General features: G+C 30.7%; 1 protein-coding gene across 1 annotated transcript; it reads right to left on the reverse strand.

Moving 5' to 3' along the window:
• Window positions 1-681: 681 nt before the first annotated feature.
• Window positions 682-18014, reverse strand: LOC107937399 (amino acid transporter AVT1I). Its single transcript, XM_016870268.2, has 3 exons — window positions 17632-18014; window positions 1339-1949; window positions 682-1256 (listed from the first exon to the last, which is right to left on the reverse strand). Exons 1-3 carry the CDS (start codon window positions 17792-17794, stop codon window positions 741-743), a joined length of 1290 nt encoding a protein of 429 aa, XP_016725757.2. The 5' UTR covers window positions 17795-18014; the 3' UTR covers window positions 682-740.
• Between the last annotated feature and the right edge of the window lie 452 nt (window positions 18015-18466).

Consider the following 18466-nt stretch of genomic DNA (forward strand, 5'->3'; position numbering starts at 1 on the left):
GCCATTGATGAAATCAGACAAATTTTTACGATTTATAAAAATATAAAAAAATTTAAAATTATTTTAAAAAAGGAAATTGGAATTTTGGAAGGAAATTGAGAGGAAATTGAAATCAAATATGGATTTGAGAGAATTTTGGAAGGAAATTGAGAGAATTTTGGAAAGAAATTGAGAGGAATTGAGAGGAAATATGAGAGAGGATTTGTTTGTGAAAAAATAAAAAGGGGTGGGGGTATTTATAGTTTTTTTTTACCGTTGGGGGGGCAACGGTCAAATTTTTTACCGTTGGTTACTGTTCACGCGCGGGAGGAAATCGCGTCCACGTAAGTGCGAGATGCTTACGTGGACGCGATTTCCTGACGCGTACCCTGACATCGCGCTGACGTGGACGCGATTTCGCGAAAAATGGACCATTCCGGTAAATAATAAAATAGAGGGCCCATTTCAATAATTTTTTTACAGAAATGGACTTTTATTGGTAAATTGAAAAAAAAGGGACCCCGAGGTTTAATTCATTGGCATTTATAAATCGCCTATGATATCTAGAACAGATGTGCAAGTGCCGATGAATTGACATTTATTTATTATTATCATTATTTTTTGGTTAGGAGGCTGCAATTAGAGAAAATGAGAATGAGTTGCATATGTCAATATTTAAAATTTAACCCTTCTAAATGCAAATTCATAAAAGTAAATGCATAAATTAATCAAACTAAACTTCGGGTTTAAGTCATTGACATTTATAAATTGCCTATGATATCTAGAACAGATGCGTAAGTGCCAAAAATAACCAGACAAACACCCACTATAATTATAAGGCATATACCAACCAATTGGCCATTGAATCTTCGATAAATACCTGAAATCTTCAAGTAGCATAAGCATGGAAGTATTACAGAAGCAGTGATACTTAAAAGTGCTCCCACCAGGGACATCAGTGAACCAAAGAACGGAATCGCCAGTGCCACGAAAACGGTGCTGATCAACAAGTTGGTGCCAATGAAGATGGTGAGGAATCCCGGGTTGTAACAGCATGGAAACCGGGTTTTAATGGCATTAACGATTGGAGTAACCATCAATGCGTATTTGGTTATGGGGTTCACCAGGGTCGTGTAGATGGCCACTTTTGAACTGATCTTGCTTGCTGGAAGATTCAATGTTACCAGTGATTGAATTTGTGGTCCGAACATTAAGTACCCGAAGATTGCCGTTGATGCATAGGTGATGGTACACAAGATAAAGCATACAACCAGTACCTGAAAAAAAGATTACCCCATTACATGTTTTTCGATAAAAAATAACATCCAATTGAAATTACTCTCTAGAAGAAATACTGACATTGGAGAACTGATGTTTTTTCTTCATAGAAGTGTAGAGTGTAGGAAAAACTGGATGAGCACAGTAGCAGAAAGCATATAAGCTGATAGCAGTCAACATTCCATCCCAATTGACCAATGTTCCCTTTTGTTGAAACCCAATCCCTTCAAACGCACCAGTCCATATAATGGAACCAACTGTGATTCCAGAAGCTAATACCCCACTGGCTGACACATATGAAAGAAGGCTCAAGTTATCTAACCAAACTGTAGGCAATACTATGAGGCTTACTAGTATGATAAAGCCTCGTTTCCCACCAATTGTTAGTCCTTGACCAACTTCAAATTCCATATTTGGGAACAACTTTTGAAGATTATCTCCTTCTAAAATCAAGAATCCTGTAGCAACTAAGTAAAGCTCGATGTACATGAAAATGGAGACTATCAATTTTCCTTTCTTCCCGAATGCATGCTTGCCGATGTCGGGATAAGTTCGGATATTCGAATTCGAATCCATGCATCTTTGGATTAATAAGCCAGAGAAGAATGCAGCAGTGGCAATGGCGAAAAGAAGAATCAAGCTTAACCATCCTCCTGATGCTAGTGCATATGGGGTTGATAATATCCCAACTCCTAAAAAATTAGTTAAAAGGAAAAAAGAAATAATAACAGAGAACTGTCAAAGCACCAAAGTTTTGTTTTCTGCAAATACTTGTTTGTTTCTCAAAAAATTATTCATAAAATTAAATAAAATATTTTGTAAATATTCAAATAGGAATAAAGTATTACAGCTACAAAATCACTGGAAACAAAAACTTCGAACATTGTGCTCTGCAAGTAACTCTTTTGTCAGACATATTGTGGTATGGGTGGATTCCCATTCTCAATTTGTTTTTCTCATTGAATTCCAATGTACTACTTTCAATTTAAAAGATAATTATTCTATATCTGTCAGTGAATTAAAAAAATAAAAATGATGTAAGATGATATCATTAAAAAAATACAAGTGATGTAAGATAATATCATGGAGAAACAATTGTATTACGTTATTCCTATTTCTTTTCAATAAGAGAATGTAAAATCAGAATTTTTCTTTTAATTTTTAGCATTTTTAATTGGATTTAAATTTTGTCAGGAGGAAAAAGTTAAAAATTAGGAGGAAAAATTTGATTTATCATTCTCCTATTAATGGGTAGAGATGACGTGGATTCATAATTTCATACAACCATATTCTAATTTGGGTTGATCAACCCTAATTTGAGAAAAAAAATTTGATTTGTCATATCCGCTTGTAAAATATTTTTATTTTATTAACTGTAATTTAAAATAATTATACTTTTATATATATTATAATTTTTATTTTTTTAAAAAATAGTATTGATTGTTAAGTATATAATTTGGGTTGATCAACCTTAATTTGAGAAAAAAAAAACTGTCTACCGAGTCAACAAATATTATACGATTTGGCATACTTGTATTCCATTAATAAACTAGGGAGAAGTTGTAGGATGAGTTTTCTAAAATAAGCTTTTCATCATCTTCAACCATACAAAAAATTATTTAATTATATAAATTATTACAAATTTCATAATTTTTATAATAATTGTATAAAATATTACAATTTTCGTAATTCTTTTATGTAATTATAAAAATATTACTGAATTATATAAATTATTATAAATTTGATTATATCAACTTCTATGAAAAGTATGTCTTGTAGCACGTCTGTTTCGTTTTCTCGCTGTCTGTTTGGGTAGCATGTTGGTGTGGTGATTCTAGTTTGTAAGGGTTTCTTAGGGTTTTGAGGAGGCGTGGAGGGTTTTGCTATGTATCTGATTTTTAATTCGAGTTTAAATCCTATTAGGTTTGGGTTTTAGGTTTAATTTTTATTATATATGAGCCTAATATTGTATTTATCAGTTTTTATTAATTTATTATTTTTTATTCTAAATTTTTTATAATTATTAAATATTTTAAGTTATTGAGGAGTTTTATATCAATAAGAAAGTTTAATTTAAAACTACTTCTTATTTTGGTTAATTAGAGTTCTGATATACTTAAGAGTTTTATTTAAATTTATTTAGCTAGTCTATATAAAGGTCTTTGCATTGTACACAGAAAATCAATTCATTGATTATTCATTTTGTGTTTATAAAATTCTCTTTGAGGTTTCTATTCAAGAATTTTTTGGAGTTTTCTTTTGGAGGAGTTTTAACAAACTTTTCAGATTGTGGGGATTATCTTCAAACATTTCTGTCAAGTTTTCTTTCTTGGAGGGAAAATTAGAGCCGATTGAAGAGGGTTGTGGATTCTTCTTGTTTCCAAGGCTCCTTAGGACTTCTACACGTCACATTTCATCTTTTCCATCTACCTTCTTTATTTTCTTCTTTATTTTTCTAATATTTAATTTTATTGTTCTATTTTATTCATCTTAGCTATTTATTGTAATTGCTTTCTTTATTTTTTATCTGACTTGGATTCATTATGTTTAAGATTTTGTCAAAATTCAAGTTTCCTTCCGAACGTGTAGAATCCTAAGTCAAATTCGCGACTTGGACAAACTTACGATCCTGTGTTTGCTTTCATCCATATCACCAAGTAGGCCATGTGGACCCATTTTGAGTAAATTAGGTTAGGGTCATGCTTTGAAAAGTGTTTCAAGGTTAGCTAATTTTGTAGGGTCTATTAAGTGATATGCATGATTCTAATAAATGAAATTTGTGGTTTTGTTACTGTACATGTAATTTTTAAAAGCATGCTAGTTGTATAAATTTTGTATTTGAACTGAAATTATGAGTATATAATTAACATGTTTCCAATATGTAAGCATGTTTGATCTGTGTGCATCTGAACATCTGGCTAAATTGTTGTTGCATGTGCATTGGGGTGGGTTAAACAATGCATATTTCTCATTCTAGCGATTTTTCGTACTAAATCTAGTAGTTTGACTGCATGTTTCTGTACAGTGACATACAATCACTAATTGTTATGTGGGTTGGATGGGTATTAATTACCCTATTAGGTGTGTTGTACGGGACAGAGATAGTGTTTAGTGGATAGGGGTATAATCTTTTTCTGCTATATGTAAAGTGTTGCATCGCATAAAATGTCATGCAATCTGTAACTGATATATTGCTATGTTGCATCAGATGATATGCCTTGCTAGTTATGTCTGTTCGGTTACTGATATTTGTATGCCTATCCATTTTTTGTTTAGTATTTGGGTTGAGTTACACACTAAGCTTTGTTAGCTCACCCAATAATTTATCTCCTCGAGTAATCAGCAAACTTTAAGATCGAGCGGTGTGCGAGAGCTCAAATTGGATTTTGGCTAAATAAAAATATGGTTTATAAATTTTAAACTTAATTCTAGACTTTTTGGACTGTATAAATGTTTTGGACTTTATTTTTCATTTTTGGATTTTTTTTGCTGGATTTTGTTTTCGATAATTTACAAATTATACATTTTCTCATTTTGAAATCACGGTTTACAAATTAACAACTCTAAAATTTCTGTTGCAAAACTAAGTAACCAAATAAGTGTTTTTTCTGTTAAATAAATAAGTCCAGCACATATTTTTCTGGAAAACTATAAGAGATTTGCCAAAGTTAATAGTTTCGAAACACACAGTTTTCTAGTTTAAAATTTGGAGTTTTAAAATGTGTTTGCTTAATTCCTCAAGATTCGAGCATAACATCTAGGCTAGGTGTGGGGTGTTACACTATTATTATTCTTTAAAAAATATACTTTATTTAAGTTCGGGTCACTTTGGGTTATTTGTTTAGGTCATTTTGAGTTCGGACTAATTTCAAGGTCAGGTTAATTTATGTCTGGGTTGTAATGCCCCAAAATTTCTAATTTCATTATTATGAAAATATGGCACAAATATATGCCAGCTTTAGTGGTTATGTGTTCTCAGAGTGTTTGGGAGGTCCCAAATTCAAGCCTTCGCTTGGGCAAATTTAGGTATTTTGAATGAATTAGGTCTTACTCTTGTTTAGTAGGCTTTTATTTGATTGTTGGGTAAATTACATCAAAATGAGTTTGCTGGTCTGGTGGTTAAATGGTGTGTTATTATGGTGGAGGTCTTGTGTTTGAATCCTTATGCAGGAAAGGGTATTATTTTTTTTGCTCAGATTTCGGGATAGAGTTGTGTAATAGGGGGATTTTAAGTAGTGGATGTGTAGTGGGAATTAGGGGAGAAGATTAAAGGATTTTGGGAGTTATCGGGATTTTATTTTATTTTTTTCCCATAACTGAATTTTGACACTCTTTTCCAAAAAAATTTTGCCGTCTATTCTTCTCTCTCTCCTCTTGCTGAAATTCTCTGAGTTTTTCCATCTTTCTCTTCTTTTTCTTCTTCTTGATTTTTCCCTAATCCATTTATTTTCCTTTGTTTTTGCACGCGGTTAGTGCTTGCTTAGTTTTGGTAAGTGTTTCTCTTCGTTTCTGTCATGAATCTCTTAACGACTGAAGTGGTAATGTTTTTTCTCTGCGATTTGGGCGTAGGGGGAGGCTCGGACTGGTGAATTCGGTGTTCTCATCTTAACAATAGTTAAACGGAGGGTTATCGTTGGTGGTAAGTTGGGTTTCTGTTCGTTCTTGGTTGTGAATTCACTTGTAAATCTGTTAAATTAATGTTGAGTATCTTGGTTATAGGCTTTGGAGTGTTCGGGGACTATTTTAGTATCAAACAAATCCCGGTATGTACCCGAAACGCAAAAAAAATAGGGATTCGATGAAAAGCCAAAATTGCTTATTGTTTGGATAGCAGTAGTAGGCTAACTTTGAAAAATCTCCATAAATTATGGAAATTGAATTAGAGGATGACTAAAATATAGAATTAAAGCTTATTAAGCCTAGTTTCTCATAGAAGAAAAGGTGTAAGTAATGGAATTGTAAATCATGAGATATAATAAGTTTTGTGAGACAAAATCAGAATGAGTTCGGGTTCCCCTGTTCTGACTTTGGAAAAAATCATCAAAAATAGGAGAAAAATAATTAGGGGTTAAAATTTACATGTTTCAATTATTAATGAGTCTATTTTAAATAGAAACAAATTGAAACATCATCAAATTTTGTACTAAGAGATAATGAATTTTTAGCAAAGAAGGGATGAAGCTGCCAGACAGCAGAATAGGGGTAAGTTTGAAAATTTTACTGTACTTATTGGCTGAACCAAAAATTCTGAAAAATTTTATGGCAGAAAGTTATTTTAGTCTAGTTTCAAAGACATCAAGCAGATCTTAATTCGGAATTCTGTAGATCAAGATATAAATAATTTAGTAACAGTGACTCAAGTAGACAACTTTGAAGGAACATATAAGTAAATAGTGAAAATATATATGAACAATTAACTAGCACGGGTTACATTAAAAATGGATCACGTGGCCAAGGCCAATTTGGGACGATTGGGCCACATGGGCGTGTGAGCCTATTTTTCTGAAAAGTTCTGTAAGGTTGCACGGGTCGCCCAAGTCGACTGTGGACCTACTGTAAGGTCAGTAAGCTTTACTTAGACCCCTATATGTGTGAACTGTCTGTCTGATTTCTATACCGAGCATGACTTATGATACCTGAATGTAATTGCATAATGGAATGACATATTTTGTTTGTTGCAATGCATCGGGGTGGGTTGATGATATTTGGAGGAAGTGTCTGAAAGGCTATTAAATTAAGCCTGTTATCTGGCAACTCAGCTGCAACCTTCTGATTATGTGTCGCATTTTGGTACAGCATGGTGTGTAGGGATGGGTGGGTTGATTTAATCCCCACATGGTGCGTAGGGTTGGACGGAGATGGTGTGTAAAGGCTGGTAGGTAGGATTCTGATTTACTGTATTTGCTTTCTGTATATGATATGGGCCAATGCCCTAATGTATTTTTGAGACTGTATCTGAATGGGCTAAGGCCCAAACTAATTCTGTGATGGGCACAGGCCCCAGACTGTATCTAACTGAATTCTGTTGATTATCTATATGCATGTTTTTTTGTGGGGATTACACACTGAGTTTGCGAAAACTCACCCTTTTTTTGTTTAATCTGTACAGGTAATCCCCAAACTTGACAGGTCAGTGCAGCGGAGGACTCAACAGTGGCCACACGTAAATTTTAGACTGTTTTCCGTTAATGCCTAGAATTTATTACTTATCTAGGGTCTTTTATGTATCTTCTGGACTATGGACTGGTTGGCTTTAAATTTGGGACTTTATACTATTTTTTTATGGATTTTTTTAAAACTACAACTCCACAAAACACAATTTTTCTCTAGAACCTAAGGTTTTTCGTAAATAGAAATGAATTTCCCTAAATTAATTGGTTACAAAAGCTTCCACTAAGAGACAAGTTTTAAAGCTAATCAACTAGTTTTTTTTCGAATTAAATAAAAGCTAACTTACTATAACAGTTTTTAAACTCGACAATCTTGTCTTCAAATCCCTTTCTATGTGACATTGTCAGATTTAGCCATAATGCCTAGACCAGGTTTGGGGTGCTACATGGGTTCTTGACTTTCCATGGCCAAATCGAATTGGGTCGAGTTTGAGTTTGGCTTGATCGATTTGAATTTTATGGTTTGAGCTAAAATTAGTATGTCTAATTATGAATTTTGATGGTTCGCGTGAAATGCAAAAACATATCATTGAAATGACAAATATTGTAGTATGATTAAAGACCTTGCGAATGACTATTTTTTAGTGCAATTCATTTTGAACTCATCGCCTTCAAATTATGGGTCATTTCAAATTATCTACAACACTATTAAAGATAAGTGGAATGATAATGAATTGGCTAGTTAGCTTGCTTAGGAGGAAGTAAGATGAAAGAATAAAGAAATAGTCATTTTATCAACCTTGTGGGTCTAGGAGCTGGCATAGAACTTCAGGTGAAAACCAACAAGTTTAAAGTAAATTAAAATACACTTGTCAATTTATCTAATGATGAGAAAAATGACTGAATGGTAGATAAGTGTCACTTCTATAATAAAGTAGGACTCTATTAGAAAGATTATGTAACGACTCAATTTTCAATGGTATTGAAAAATGTAGTTTCAGGACCCCATTTTTGTAAACTGAGTCTGTAAATATTAAATAGAGATATTTACGGAGCTATTGTATTGATGAATTGAGTTTTGAACAAATAATTTAGTCGAATTAGTGATTAATTAAGGTTTAAGGACTAAATTGTAAAAATTCAATTGTTATAGATTTTTAATTAAAAATGACTTGAGGACTTAAATAACAATTAATAAAAGGTCTAAAATGATAATTAAACCATATATTTTGTATAGATAGTGGATGGTAATGATGTTAGTGAATTAATTAAGTTGATATAGATTAGTAAAAAATAAAATATAATTAATTAAAACTTAATTAAAGTATAAAAGAAAAACTTTTGGTGGAAAGAAAGAGAAATTCTCTTCATCTTCCACACTAAAACCATCCTCCATAGTAGAACAAAGAAAACTTCAATTTTTCATTCCAATATTCGGCTAAACAATAAGGTTAGTAATTCAAGTCCTTTTCTTGTAATTTTTATATTTTTGAAATCGTGAGAGCTTGATTTAGCTAGCCCATGTACCAATTTGTAAAACTGTTAAATTTTTTAAAACTCTTTATTGTTGATTTCTTAAAGATTTAAGTGCCAAATTGATAGGAATTACGCTTAGTTTAACAAAAAAGACTAAATTGTGAAACTTAATTGATAGTTCTGTATGTTAATGACCAAATTGAATAAAATGCAAACAATCATGAAATATTGGTTTGAATAGAAATTAGGAGATCTCTAATGAATAAATGTGAAATCGAATTTTAATCCGAAGGTCTAGATTGAAAGTTATGCTTGTTTTGGTTTTAGGGACTAAATTGAAGATATTGCAAAATGTGCGTGATTTTGTAATTTATTATGATTTGAGCTGTAAATTGATATTATAGATTGTTGAATTATTATTTGTATCTAAACACGACACAGGAACGTCGAGAGAGAAAGGAAAGACGAGAATAAACTACAAGTAGTTCAAATTTTCAGTTTGTATTTCTCTTTCTTCTTTTCTCTTCTTCCCTAGCCATCCCACTCCCTCTATTCTTTCTCTCATACTTTTCTTCTTCCTCCTCCTTGTGCCGCCCTCTCCTCCTCATTGTTTGGTGTCATTTTGATTCTTTTTATCCTTTTCTCCTCTCCATTTGTTGCCCATTATTGTTGTTGGTTTTACAACCAAGTTTTGCTATTTCTAGCCTCCAAAATCATTCATTTTGTTTCCAAATATTCCCTTTTTTTGCGGCCCTAATCAGCTCTCTTTTGCTGTCGCCTGTGGTGGTGTGTCACCCTTTGATCACCACTTTTGGGACTGCTATTTTTCCTTCTTTTACTGAACTGTTTGATACCTTATTCCCATCACTTATTCCTTGTTTAGAATTGCCTCAAATTTTTTTAATTGAGTATGCATTCATTCTTTTTTAGGTTATTGATTTAGATCTAGGAAACGAAAAATGTAATGTGGATTATTCTGTTTAAAATTTGTTGTTTTGGGCCGATAGTTCTAGGGCCTTAGATTGATTTTTACCTACTGATTTTTAATAATATTTTGGTCTTAGGTACTGATTTTAATCCCCCGATTCAACAGTGAAGTCAAATCTTATCCGCACTCTTGTTTAAGGTCAACAGTGTAAATTCACTTATAGTTTCAAATCTGAATTTTTTTTGATACGTCATTGCTTTGGCCTAACCCTTAAGGGTGGTTCAAGGCTGTTCCTAAACGTATTATTAACGTTTTAAATGTTGTTTTTGGATCAGTGCTCATTTAAGGCATTAGTGCGGAAGCGTGGATTTTTACGACTTGGTGCTGCGAATTGCGTAATAAGGTGCGGGTCCTAACTTTACATAATTCGTTGCATCTTGATCATTTAGAATATAATTTGATAAATATATTCTTGCCGGTTGGGCATGGACGAATGGCCTAATAAGATAAATAAAAGGTGTCGAGAAGGTACGTATCCTAAAATATTGACTGAGTGTTTAGGTTCCTTATCGGGATTGTTTGAATGCGAAATTGCTATTTATGATTGTCTGCTTGAATGCCATAGTTATGGATTATTGAATGTTGGTTGTGACATGTTTTGAAATTTTAATATATCGTGAATATTGGTTAACGGTTGCACGCATAATGTTCGACATGCTATGACATTGTTCAATTGAATACTCGTATGACTTGATTATATTGTATGTCACATACCAGTGAGATTATTAAATGGGTTGATTGGCTATATGAAAATTTGAAATTGAATATGTACTGAAAGTATGTGCTAATGTTACTGTTAAATGAAAAATATGCAAGGCATACACTGACACTAATTATTTATATGCATGTTAAGCATTCCATTGTACCGAGATTGACTTTGGTAGCATGAATGGCTCACTGATTGTATGTCATTTTGCATGTGCATGGGGTGGGTATTTGTGGTTGACAAAGGAGTTTTGTGGAAATCTGGCGACATTTAAATTCCGCAATATTGTTGTTAGTGTATTACACCGAAGATTTGAGAAGATTGGGCGATTTATCGCATTTTTATTGGTAGATTGTCTGCATTTTTATCGGCATTTTTATTTGCATTTGTAACACCCCAAACCTGGTCTAAACATTATGACCGAATCTAGCGATGTCACATTATAACACCCCTTACCTGTATTCGACGCCGGAATAGGGTACGAGGCATTACTAGAAGACATACATTTGCATACATATTAAATCGAGTTACAAAATTTCATCCGAATTAAAACTTTTAAATTATTAACGTGCTTTTATAATTCTTTACAACATATCCTCGAAATATTATATTCATAACAAATAGGCCTACGAGACCCGATATTTACTCATGTAATTCAAAGCTTTATTTCTATTTCATTCAATTCACAATTTCTAATGTTCACAATTCAAATCAATTTCCCAATCCAATATATATATTTCAATCATCTAAGAATATAATTCAAGTTACACGAACTTACTAGGCTAAATTGTAGAAATACCAAAATTCAGGGACATTTTGATAATTGTCTATTTTTCTCAAATTTTCACCCAATCTTGATATAAATTAATATTTCATTCAATTTATTAATTTAAATAATAAAACTATTCATTTCATGCAATTTGGTCACTTTTTGGCATCTTTACCAATTTACCCTTAAAATATTACTTTTATTCAATTTAGTCCTTGAATCTAAAACATGCAAATTGGACATTTTTGACAAGAACTCATGCTAGTTGAATAATCATTTGTTTTCCTCCTCCTCTCCATTCCACATCCTTAATGTATAATATGCTTATATATAACATTATCTATAATTCCACCATTTATTTATATATTAATTCAAAGCTATCCACTTGAGTCATAGTCACTAAATTATTTATATCTTGAGTTACGGAACTCCAAATTAAGTCTGCTAAATTCCTATGAAACTAGACTCACATATCTTCTTACCATAATATTTTAAGAATTTTTGGTTTAGCCAATAAGTACAGTTTATTCTTTAAAGATTCCACTGTTTCACTGTTTGATAGTTCCGACCCCTCTTCACTAAAAATTAATTATCTCTTTATATAGAATTTTTATGATGTTTATGTTTGTTTCTATTGAAAATAGACTCATTCAAGATTTTAAACATATAAATTTAAGCCTCTAATTATTTTTATTCAATTTTTTATGATTTTCCAAAGTCAGAACAGGGGAACTCGAATTCATTTTGACCTTGTCTCACAAAATTTAATATATCTCATGAATTAAAATTCCATTACTTACACCGTTTCTTCTATGAGAAACTATACTTAATAAGGTTTAATTCCATATTTTATTCATACTCTAATTCAATTTCCACAATTTATGGTGATTTTTCAAATTTAACCTACTGCTGTTGTCCAAAACTGTTTTAGTGCAAAATGTTGATTACTAGGTGTATAATTCCCTTATTCCCTTTCTCTATAATATTTCTCATCACTTTCACTTATTTCTCTTCACTAATATATCAAGAACTTAAGAACTTATATAAGAAAACTCTACTATAACATTAGTTCCATGCTTTTTCAATAATATCAAACTTAAAAATATATTGAAATCTTGATGTTCTTACCTTGTGCTATTGATTTCAATCTTTAACTTGATTTTCTCTCTCCTCCAGCTTCTATTTCTTGAATCCAAATTGATATTCTATCTCCCCATTGCCTCCTTATCAATTTTCTCTCTTGGTGGCTATGGAAATTTATTTGATTTCTAAGCGAAAATGGTGAATTTTTTGTGGGAGGACCAAAATTGTAAAGAAAGGAAAACTTCTTTCTTTTCCTCTCTTCTCACATTGGTTGCATGGAAAAGATGATGATTTTTCATCATCTTTCATCCCTTTTATATTAATCATTTAATAATAAAATAATACTAAAAATCTTAATAAAATATTAATTAAATAACATTTATGTAATTAATTAATTAAAAATATCACAAACATCATCATTACCTTCTAGAATTCTCTCTCTCTATTTGACCATTTTGCCCTTTATAATCTTTTGAAATTCCATCCTTCAGTCATCACTTAATTTGGTAAAATTTCAATTTAGTCCCTCAAAATTCTTCACCTTTTCAATTTGGTCCTAATTCATCCATTTTCCTTAGTTTCTAGATTATTCCACTCTTAAAATATTTACACTATTGGTCTTCAACTTTTTCATATTTACACTTTAACCCCTCAAATTTTGAGTATTTACTTTGGGCTACAAAACTTTTCTCACTTTTGCAATTTAATCCTTTCTTAAATTAATATGTCATAATATACTTCCTAATGTTGACATAACTCAATATTACCCTTTTTTATCACTTTATTTCCTTATTTTACTATATCAAGGATATTATCTTACTTTTTTACTGTAGTAATTTTCGGGGTATTACAGATTATTGTACTAGTGGTTTATCCACATCGAGCTTCAACTTTTATTATTTTGGAGTTCGACCGACGGGTTCTGCAGAACCCGTGCTGTGTAGCAGATTGCTAAGGAGGAACCTTTGCATTGCATTATTTCCATCATTCCATGCTCATACAACAATCCTTTAATCGCTATGTTTTGCTCTGAATTTGTATTGATGGCACTGATTGACGAATTTCTTTGCTTATTCTGGTCACTGAGTTGATGTTTCTATGTCTCATTGTATTTGATATTATGTCTGTTTAAACAACTATTCGACTCACACTGAGCTTTCATAACCTCACCCCCCACAGTGTTTAACTTTTCAAGTAAACCTTGAAACTAGGACTGGACCCGGCATACGAAGCATCACCTTGGACATCAGACTATTTTTAAATAAGTATTATTAATAAGTCTCTATTGGTTTTGGTTTGTAATTTTAAATTATTTCTGGTCTGTGGCTTGGTAACATTTCATTTGAGGATTTTTGCATGCATGGATTACTTAAGCATAATAATCGAGAAATGCATGATATTTGGCTTGAGTAAAATTTGAAATTGTTTTCCAATTTTTCTTGCATTGCAAAGAAACCATTTTTGAAAACCAAATCGATAAAAAAACTAGATTTCCAAAATGACATGAATAATGGTTTTTCCATTGCATTAGTTAATATCGAATTTTTACAAAGCAAAGCGACAAATAAATGATTTTTCTAAAACAACACTGCCAACAATAAAATGAATTTTTACAATGTACTTCGTGACAAGGAACCCCCTCACGTCGATGTTAACCTAAAGTTTTGAAATTCTTACAATTTGGTCATTATTCAACCTCAGGTTAGTATTTGAGCTTTCGTAAGCTCATATAAGACCTAGTAATGATTCTATATAGTGTTTAATGCATGCTTTGGTTGAATTTAATCATCTAATGATATAAACTGAATGTAAATGATCGCAGTTACTCCAGCAACAAATGTGGTATCCTGTAACTCAAACCCGACGATCGGGTTAGGTATAAGTAGTTACAAATTTCCAGAAACACAACTCTTGATTCAAAAAGAAATGTAACTTTTTATGCTTATATATATTTCAAATCAAACTTAATTGAAGTTCCTATTAATACATGGTAATTTGATTTTGGTGTTATTATTCATGTATCCAACATGATGTAGGAACTCCTTTTAATCTAAACCACAAACCAAAATGAAGATTTTCAATATATGGGGAATTGTATGAAGGCATAATGATTTTCAATATATGTCTAAGTCCATTTGCAAAACTCTTTGAAAGTTGTTGCATATGTGCATAGCATACTATGTTAGAAAAAAAAAGGCGTAATTGGAATTTAATGGATATGGTTAAGAGTATGATGAGCAAATCCTCATTACCTATGTTATTATGGATGTATATGTAATAACCTATTTTTCAATGGTCTCGAAAATGAAAGTTTTGGAATCCTATTTTCATTGTTCGAGTCTGTAAATATTAATATTTACGAGGTTAGTATAAAATTATATTAAAGTTTGATCCTTTAATTTTGTCGAATTGATAGTTAATTGTGGTGCAAGGATTAAAATTTAAAAGTCTACCACTATAGATTTTAAATTGGCCAAAGGCTTAAGGACGTATAAAGCTATTAAACCAAGGTCTAAAATGATAAATAAGCCATTTTAGAATTACAATGGACGGTTTGGTAGGATATTTGTTAAAATAATGTTAAAATTATAATTATATTAATATATGTATATTAAATAAGTAATAAAATAAATATGAAAACATGGAAGGAAAGAGATAAAATTTCTCCTTTCTTCTTCATGCATCGAAACCTCCATTGTTAAGGAGAAAAGAATCGGTCTTAGGGTTCCAAGCTTTAGTCCCTCAATTGGTGAGTTCAATTTAGTCAATTTTTTTATATTTTTTTTATGTTTTTGAGGTTGTGGGAGCTTGATTTAGCCAGTTCATGTACCAATTTGCAAAATTGCTAAAATTTCTAAAACTTTCCGTTGATGAATGCTTGAAGAAATTGGTACTAAATTGTTAGATTTTAACCTTAAAAGTGAAAAATGACTAGTTTGTAAATTTTAATTGCTAGTTTTTGAACATAGGGGCTAAAGTGTATAAATTTTGAAATTGATGTGAATTTTTTGTAATTTTAGATAACAGAGGGTTATAGAAGGATGTAATTGATATCGGTTTCGAAATCGAAGCTCAAATTTGAAAGTCATGGCAATTTCGATTTTAGGAATTAAATTTAACAAAAAAGCAAAACTTTAGGGGCATTTGAATAATGAAATTCAACTATTCCATGCATATAATTGAATAATATGAAATTTTTGAAATTGATAAATTGAATTGAATTGTTGTATAGATTGAGAATTGAACTAAATAGAGGATAATTAGGGAAAAGATAAAACTATTGATTAGTCCTTGCAAATTCAAATAAATTAGTGGTTTTGTCAAATAAATTCATATGGTATAATTTTATTTAAATTATTATTTTTTATTAAAATAAAATAATTCATATAAGAGATAAACACCAAAAGGCACCACAGTTCATAATATTCATCACCTAAAAGGGTAAAACAAAATTTTCGTAACTTAATTAGATCATAGCTTATTCTACAATGGGTGAAAAAAAATTAATAGAAAAAAATTGATATAAAAATTAAATATAACTTAGGTTGAAATGATAAAATTGATAGGTGAACATCATGATACTTAGGTTTAAATATCATGATTCTCATTATGTACATTTATTTTTTTAGATTTATCAAAATATAAAAAGATATAAATACTCTCAAAATATTATTTATTACTTTATATAATAAATAAGCTTTTGGTAATTTCATAACTAATTTAAAATCCGATTGATAGATGATATATTATTACCATCGTATTAGAAGTTACAGAATTATTTAATTATCATTAGAATTGCTAGGGTGTGTGAAAAAAATTCAACTATATGAAAGATATTAATTTTTATGATTATTTTTTTATACAAATTTTTTATGATTTTTTTAAGGCAGATTTTTTAATGACTATTAGTAAAAGGTCATGAGTAACTTCTTTTTTAAAGTTAATTTTAGGTTTAAATTTAAAAATTAACCAAAAACTTAATTATCTTTATAAATATCTATTTTTTATTTTAATTTTTATACTATTTTTCTAACTAAATTAGTGATAGACCAAATTCCATCAAAGAATTTATAATAACTAATAACTGAAATATATATAATCATAAAAAAAAAGTAATTGAAACATGCATGCATGGCTGTGAAAAGTATAGATAAAAGTATCATGGAAGCTTTTGTATTATGAGTAAGACTGTATTTTGCCCCCTATACTTAAAATATAGGTAAATTAATCCATGTACATAAGATCAAAGAGAAAACAGGTCCTTCTATTAAAAAATTCATCAATTCTATTGTTAAAAATCGATTCTATACGTTAGTATGAGGTATAAATAGTATGTCACGTGTAACTGTTTGGTTATTTCGCTAGTCATGTCAGTTTTAACGGTATAAATAGATGAAATTTTTAACAAAAATGATTAAATTACTTTTTAAATAATCTATAAAGACTATTTTGCTTATTTCTTAAGTAAAGAGGGTTAAAATATAATCTGACTCCTAATATAAAAATCTTCATGATACTTTTGTCGAAAGTATATAACTAAGTAATGGACATTTCAGTGGTAGTCATTGGCGAACATTTTTTAATACTTAATTTATTGAGAATAGAATTTGAAAAAGTTTACTTTATTTGAAAATCCGAACTAACTCAATTCCCAAAATCAAAGGTTTCATATAAGAAAAAGTGATTAAATAAACTAATATATTACCAAACAAGAATTAACTAATATAAATTCTAAGTGAGCTATACAAAATGCAAATCCAAATACGTAAAGATATGGGATGTTATTTGGATCAAAGAAGCGAAAGCCAAAAGGAGCAAGGCTCTAAATCAAGATCTATCATCAAAAGACAAACAGTGATGGAAAATTGGAAATCAGTGTACAAAGATTGACACAAAACCTAGGTTTCTTTTACTTTCTCTATTATAAAGGAAGATATGGTTCATACGTTTCCCTACATTTAGATAATGTCACCTCTTGTTTGATTCCTGCTCAACAAATTCTGGGTACCGAAATATTTTTATATTAAATTCCTTTTATCTTCAGCAATACAAAAATCTTGGGTTTGTCATAATTTCCCATGTTTTTTTCTTGAACCAAATTAAGCAATTAGCTAGCTTTCCCTAACAGTGAAAACAATCCCATCACTTTCTATGGCATTGCTTTTAAATAACTTCATGCCTACCCTCTGTATGTGAAAATGCCAAATAAAAAAGAAGGATAATTTGTTGAGGAAGAACGTACCTGATAAAGCATTGAGTCCATTAAAACAAGTGTTGAAAAAAGAGGTGGCCTTTTTGGTATTAGCAACAGCGTGATCTCCTAAATCCAGTGATTGGGTTTGGCTTTGATCATCAAGGATGGGTGCATTAAGATCAGATCCACCATTTTGGTGATCAGTCGCCATTGCAAGAGTTGTAAAATTTTAATTAAAAAGATATGAAGGGAAAAGAAAATGAAGAAATTAATTATATATGGAAGAACATGGTTTCCAAGTTCCGGTACTACGACTGATCGATCCAACTAAACAAGTTTTCAAAAGAGCCAAACAAAATATAGAATCTGAAAAGGACTTTTATTAGTAAATTCAACTCGTCTTACACTTGTTTAGCTCATAATTTGTTTAGGGATGTTATACATGTGTTGTGTGTGGGGTATATATATGTCGTGAACGTTTAATTAATATATAGCATTTGAAGATCGTGTTACACTATCCGATCCAGTGGGGAATTTACCAAAAGCTTATTATTTTTAAAAATAAATTACATTATTAGTCACTAAATTATGGGTAAAATTTTGTTTTGATTGTTTAATTAAGAAAAATTACAATTTGGTTATCAAACTGTTAAAATCATGCTATATGACTTTTATTGTTCACACTATATGCACCAATCAGAAGCTCTCTTTTTCCTTCTTTTCTATAGTTCATTTTTTTAATGAAATATCTTTAGACGTTACAAATCTACGAACTAAAATTCAAATAACTCTTTTCTCTGATCTCCAACATTGAACGTATGTTCTTCTACTTGTCGATAGATACTGATCCACCATACTAATCGTCAAATTGTCACTAGGAGTT

This window comes from Gossypium hirsutum, chromosome D04 (genome assembly GCF_007990345.1).
Source record: "Gossypium hirsutum isolate 1008001.06 chromosome D04, Gossypium_hirsutum_v2.1, whole genome shotgun sequence".
Taxonomy (NCBI): domain Eukaryota; kingdom Viridiplantae; phylum Streptophyta; class Magnoliopsida; order Malvales; family Malvaceae; genus Gossypium; species Gossypium hirsutum.

What these genes read in the sequence shown, in the direction of transcription:
- LOC107937399 (XM_016870268.2), bottom strand. Translation starts at nt 17,794, where the DNA reads ATGGCGACTGATCACCAAAATGGTGGATCTGATCTTAATGCACCCATC. An exon ending in TGGACTCAATGCTTTATCAG is followed by an intron (nt 1,950 to 17,631) that starts GTACGTTCTTCC and finishes CTAATTTTTTAG; the next exon opens with GAGTTGGGATATTATCAACC. An exon ending in AAAAACATCAGTTCTCCAAT is followed by an intron (nt 1,257 to 1,338) that starts GTCAGTATTTCT and finishes TCTTTTTTTCAG; the next exon opens with GTACTGGTTGTATGCTTTAT.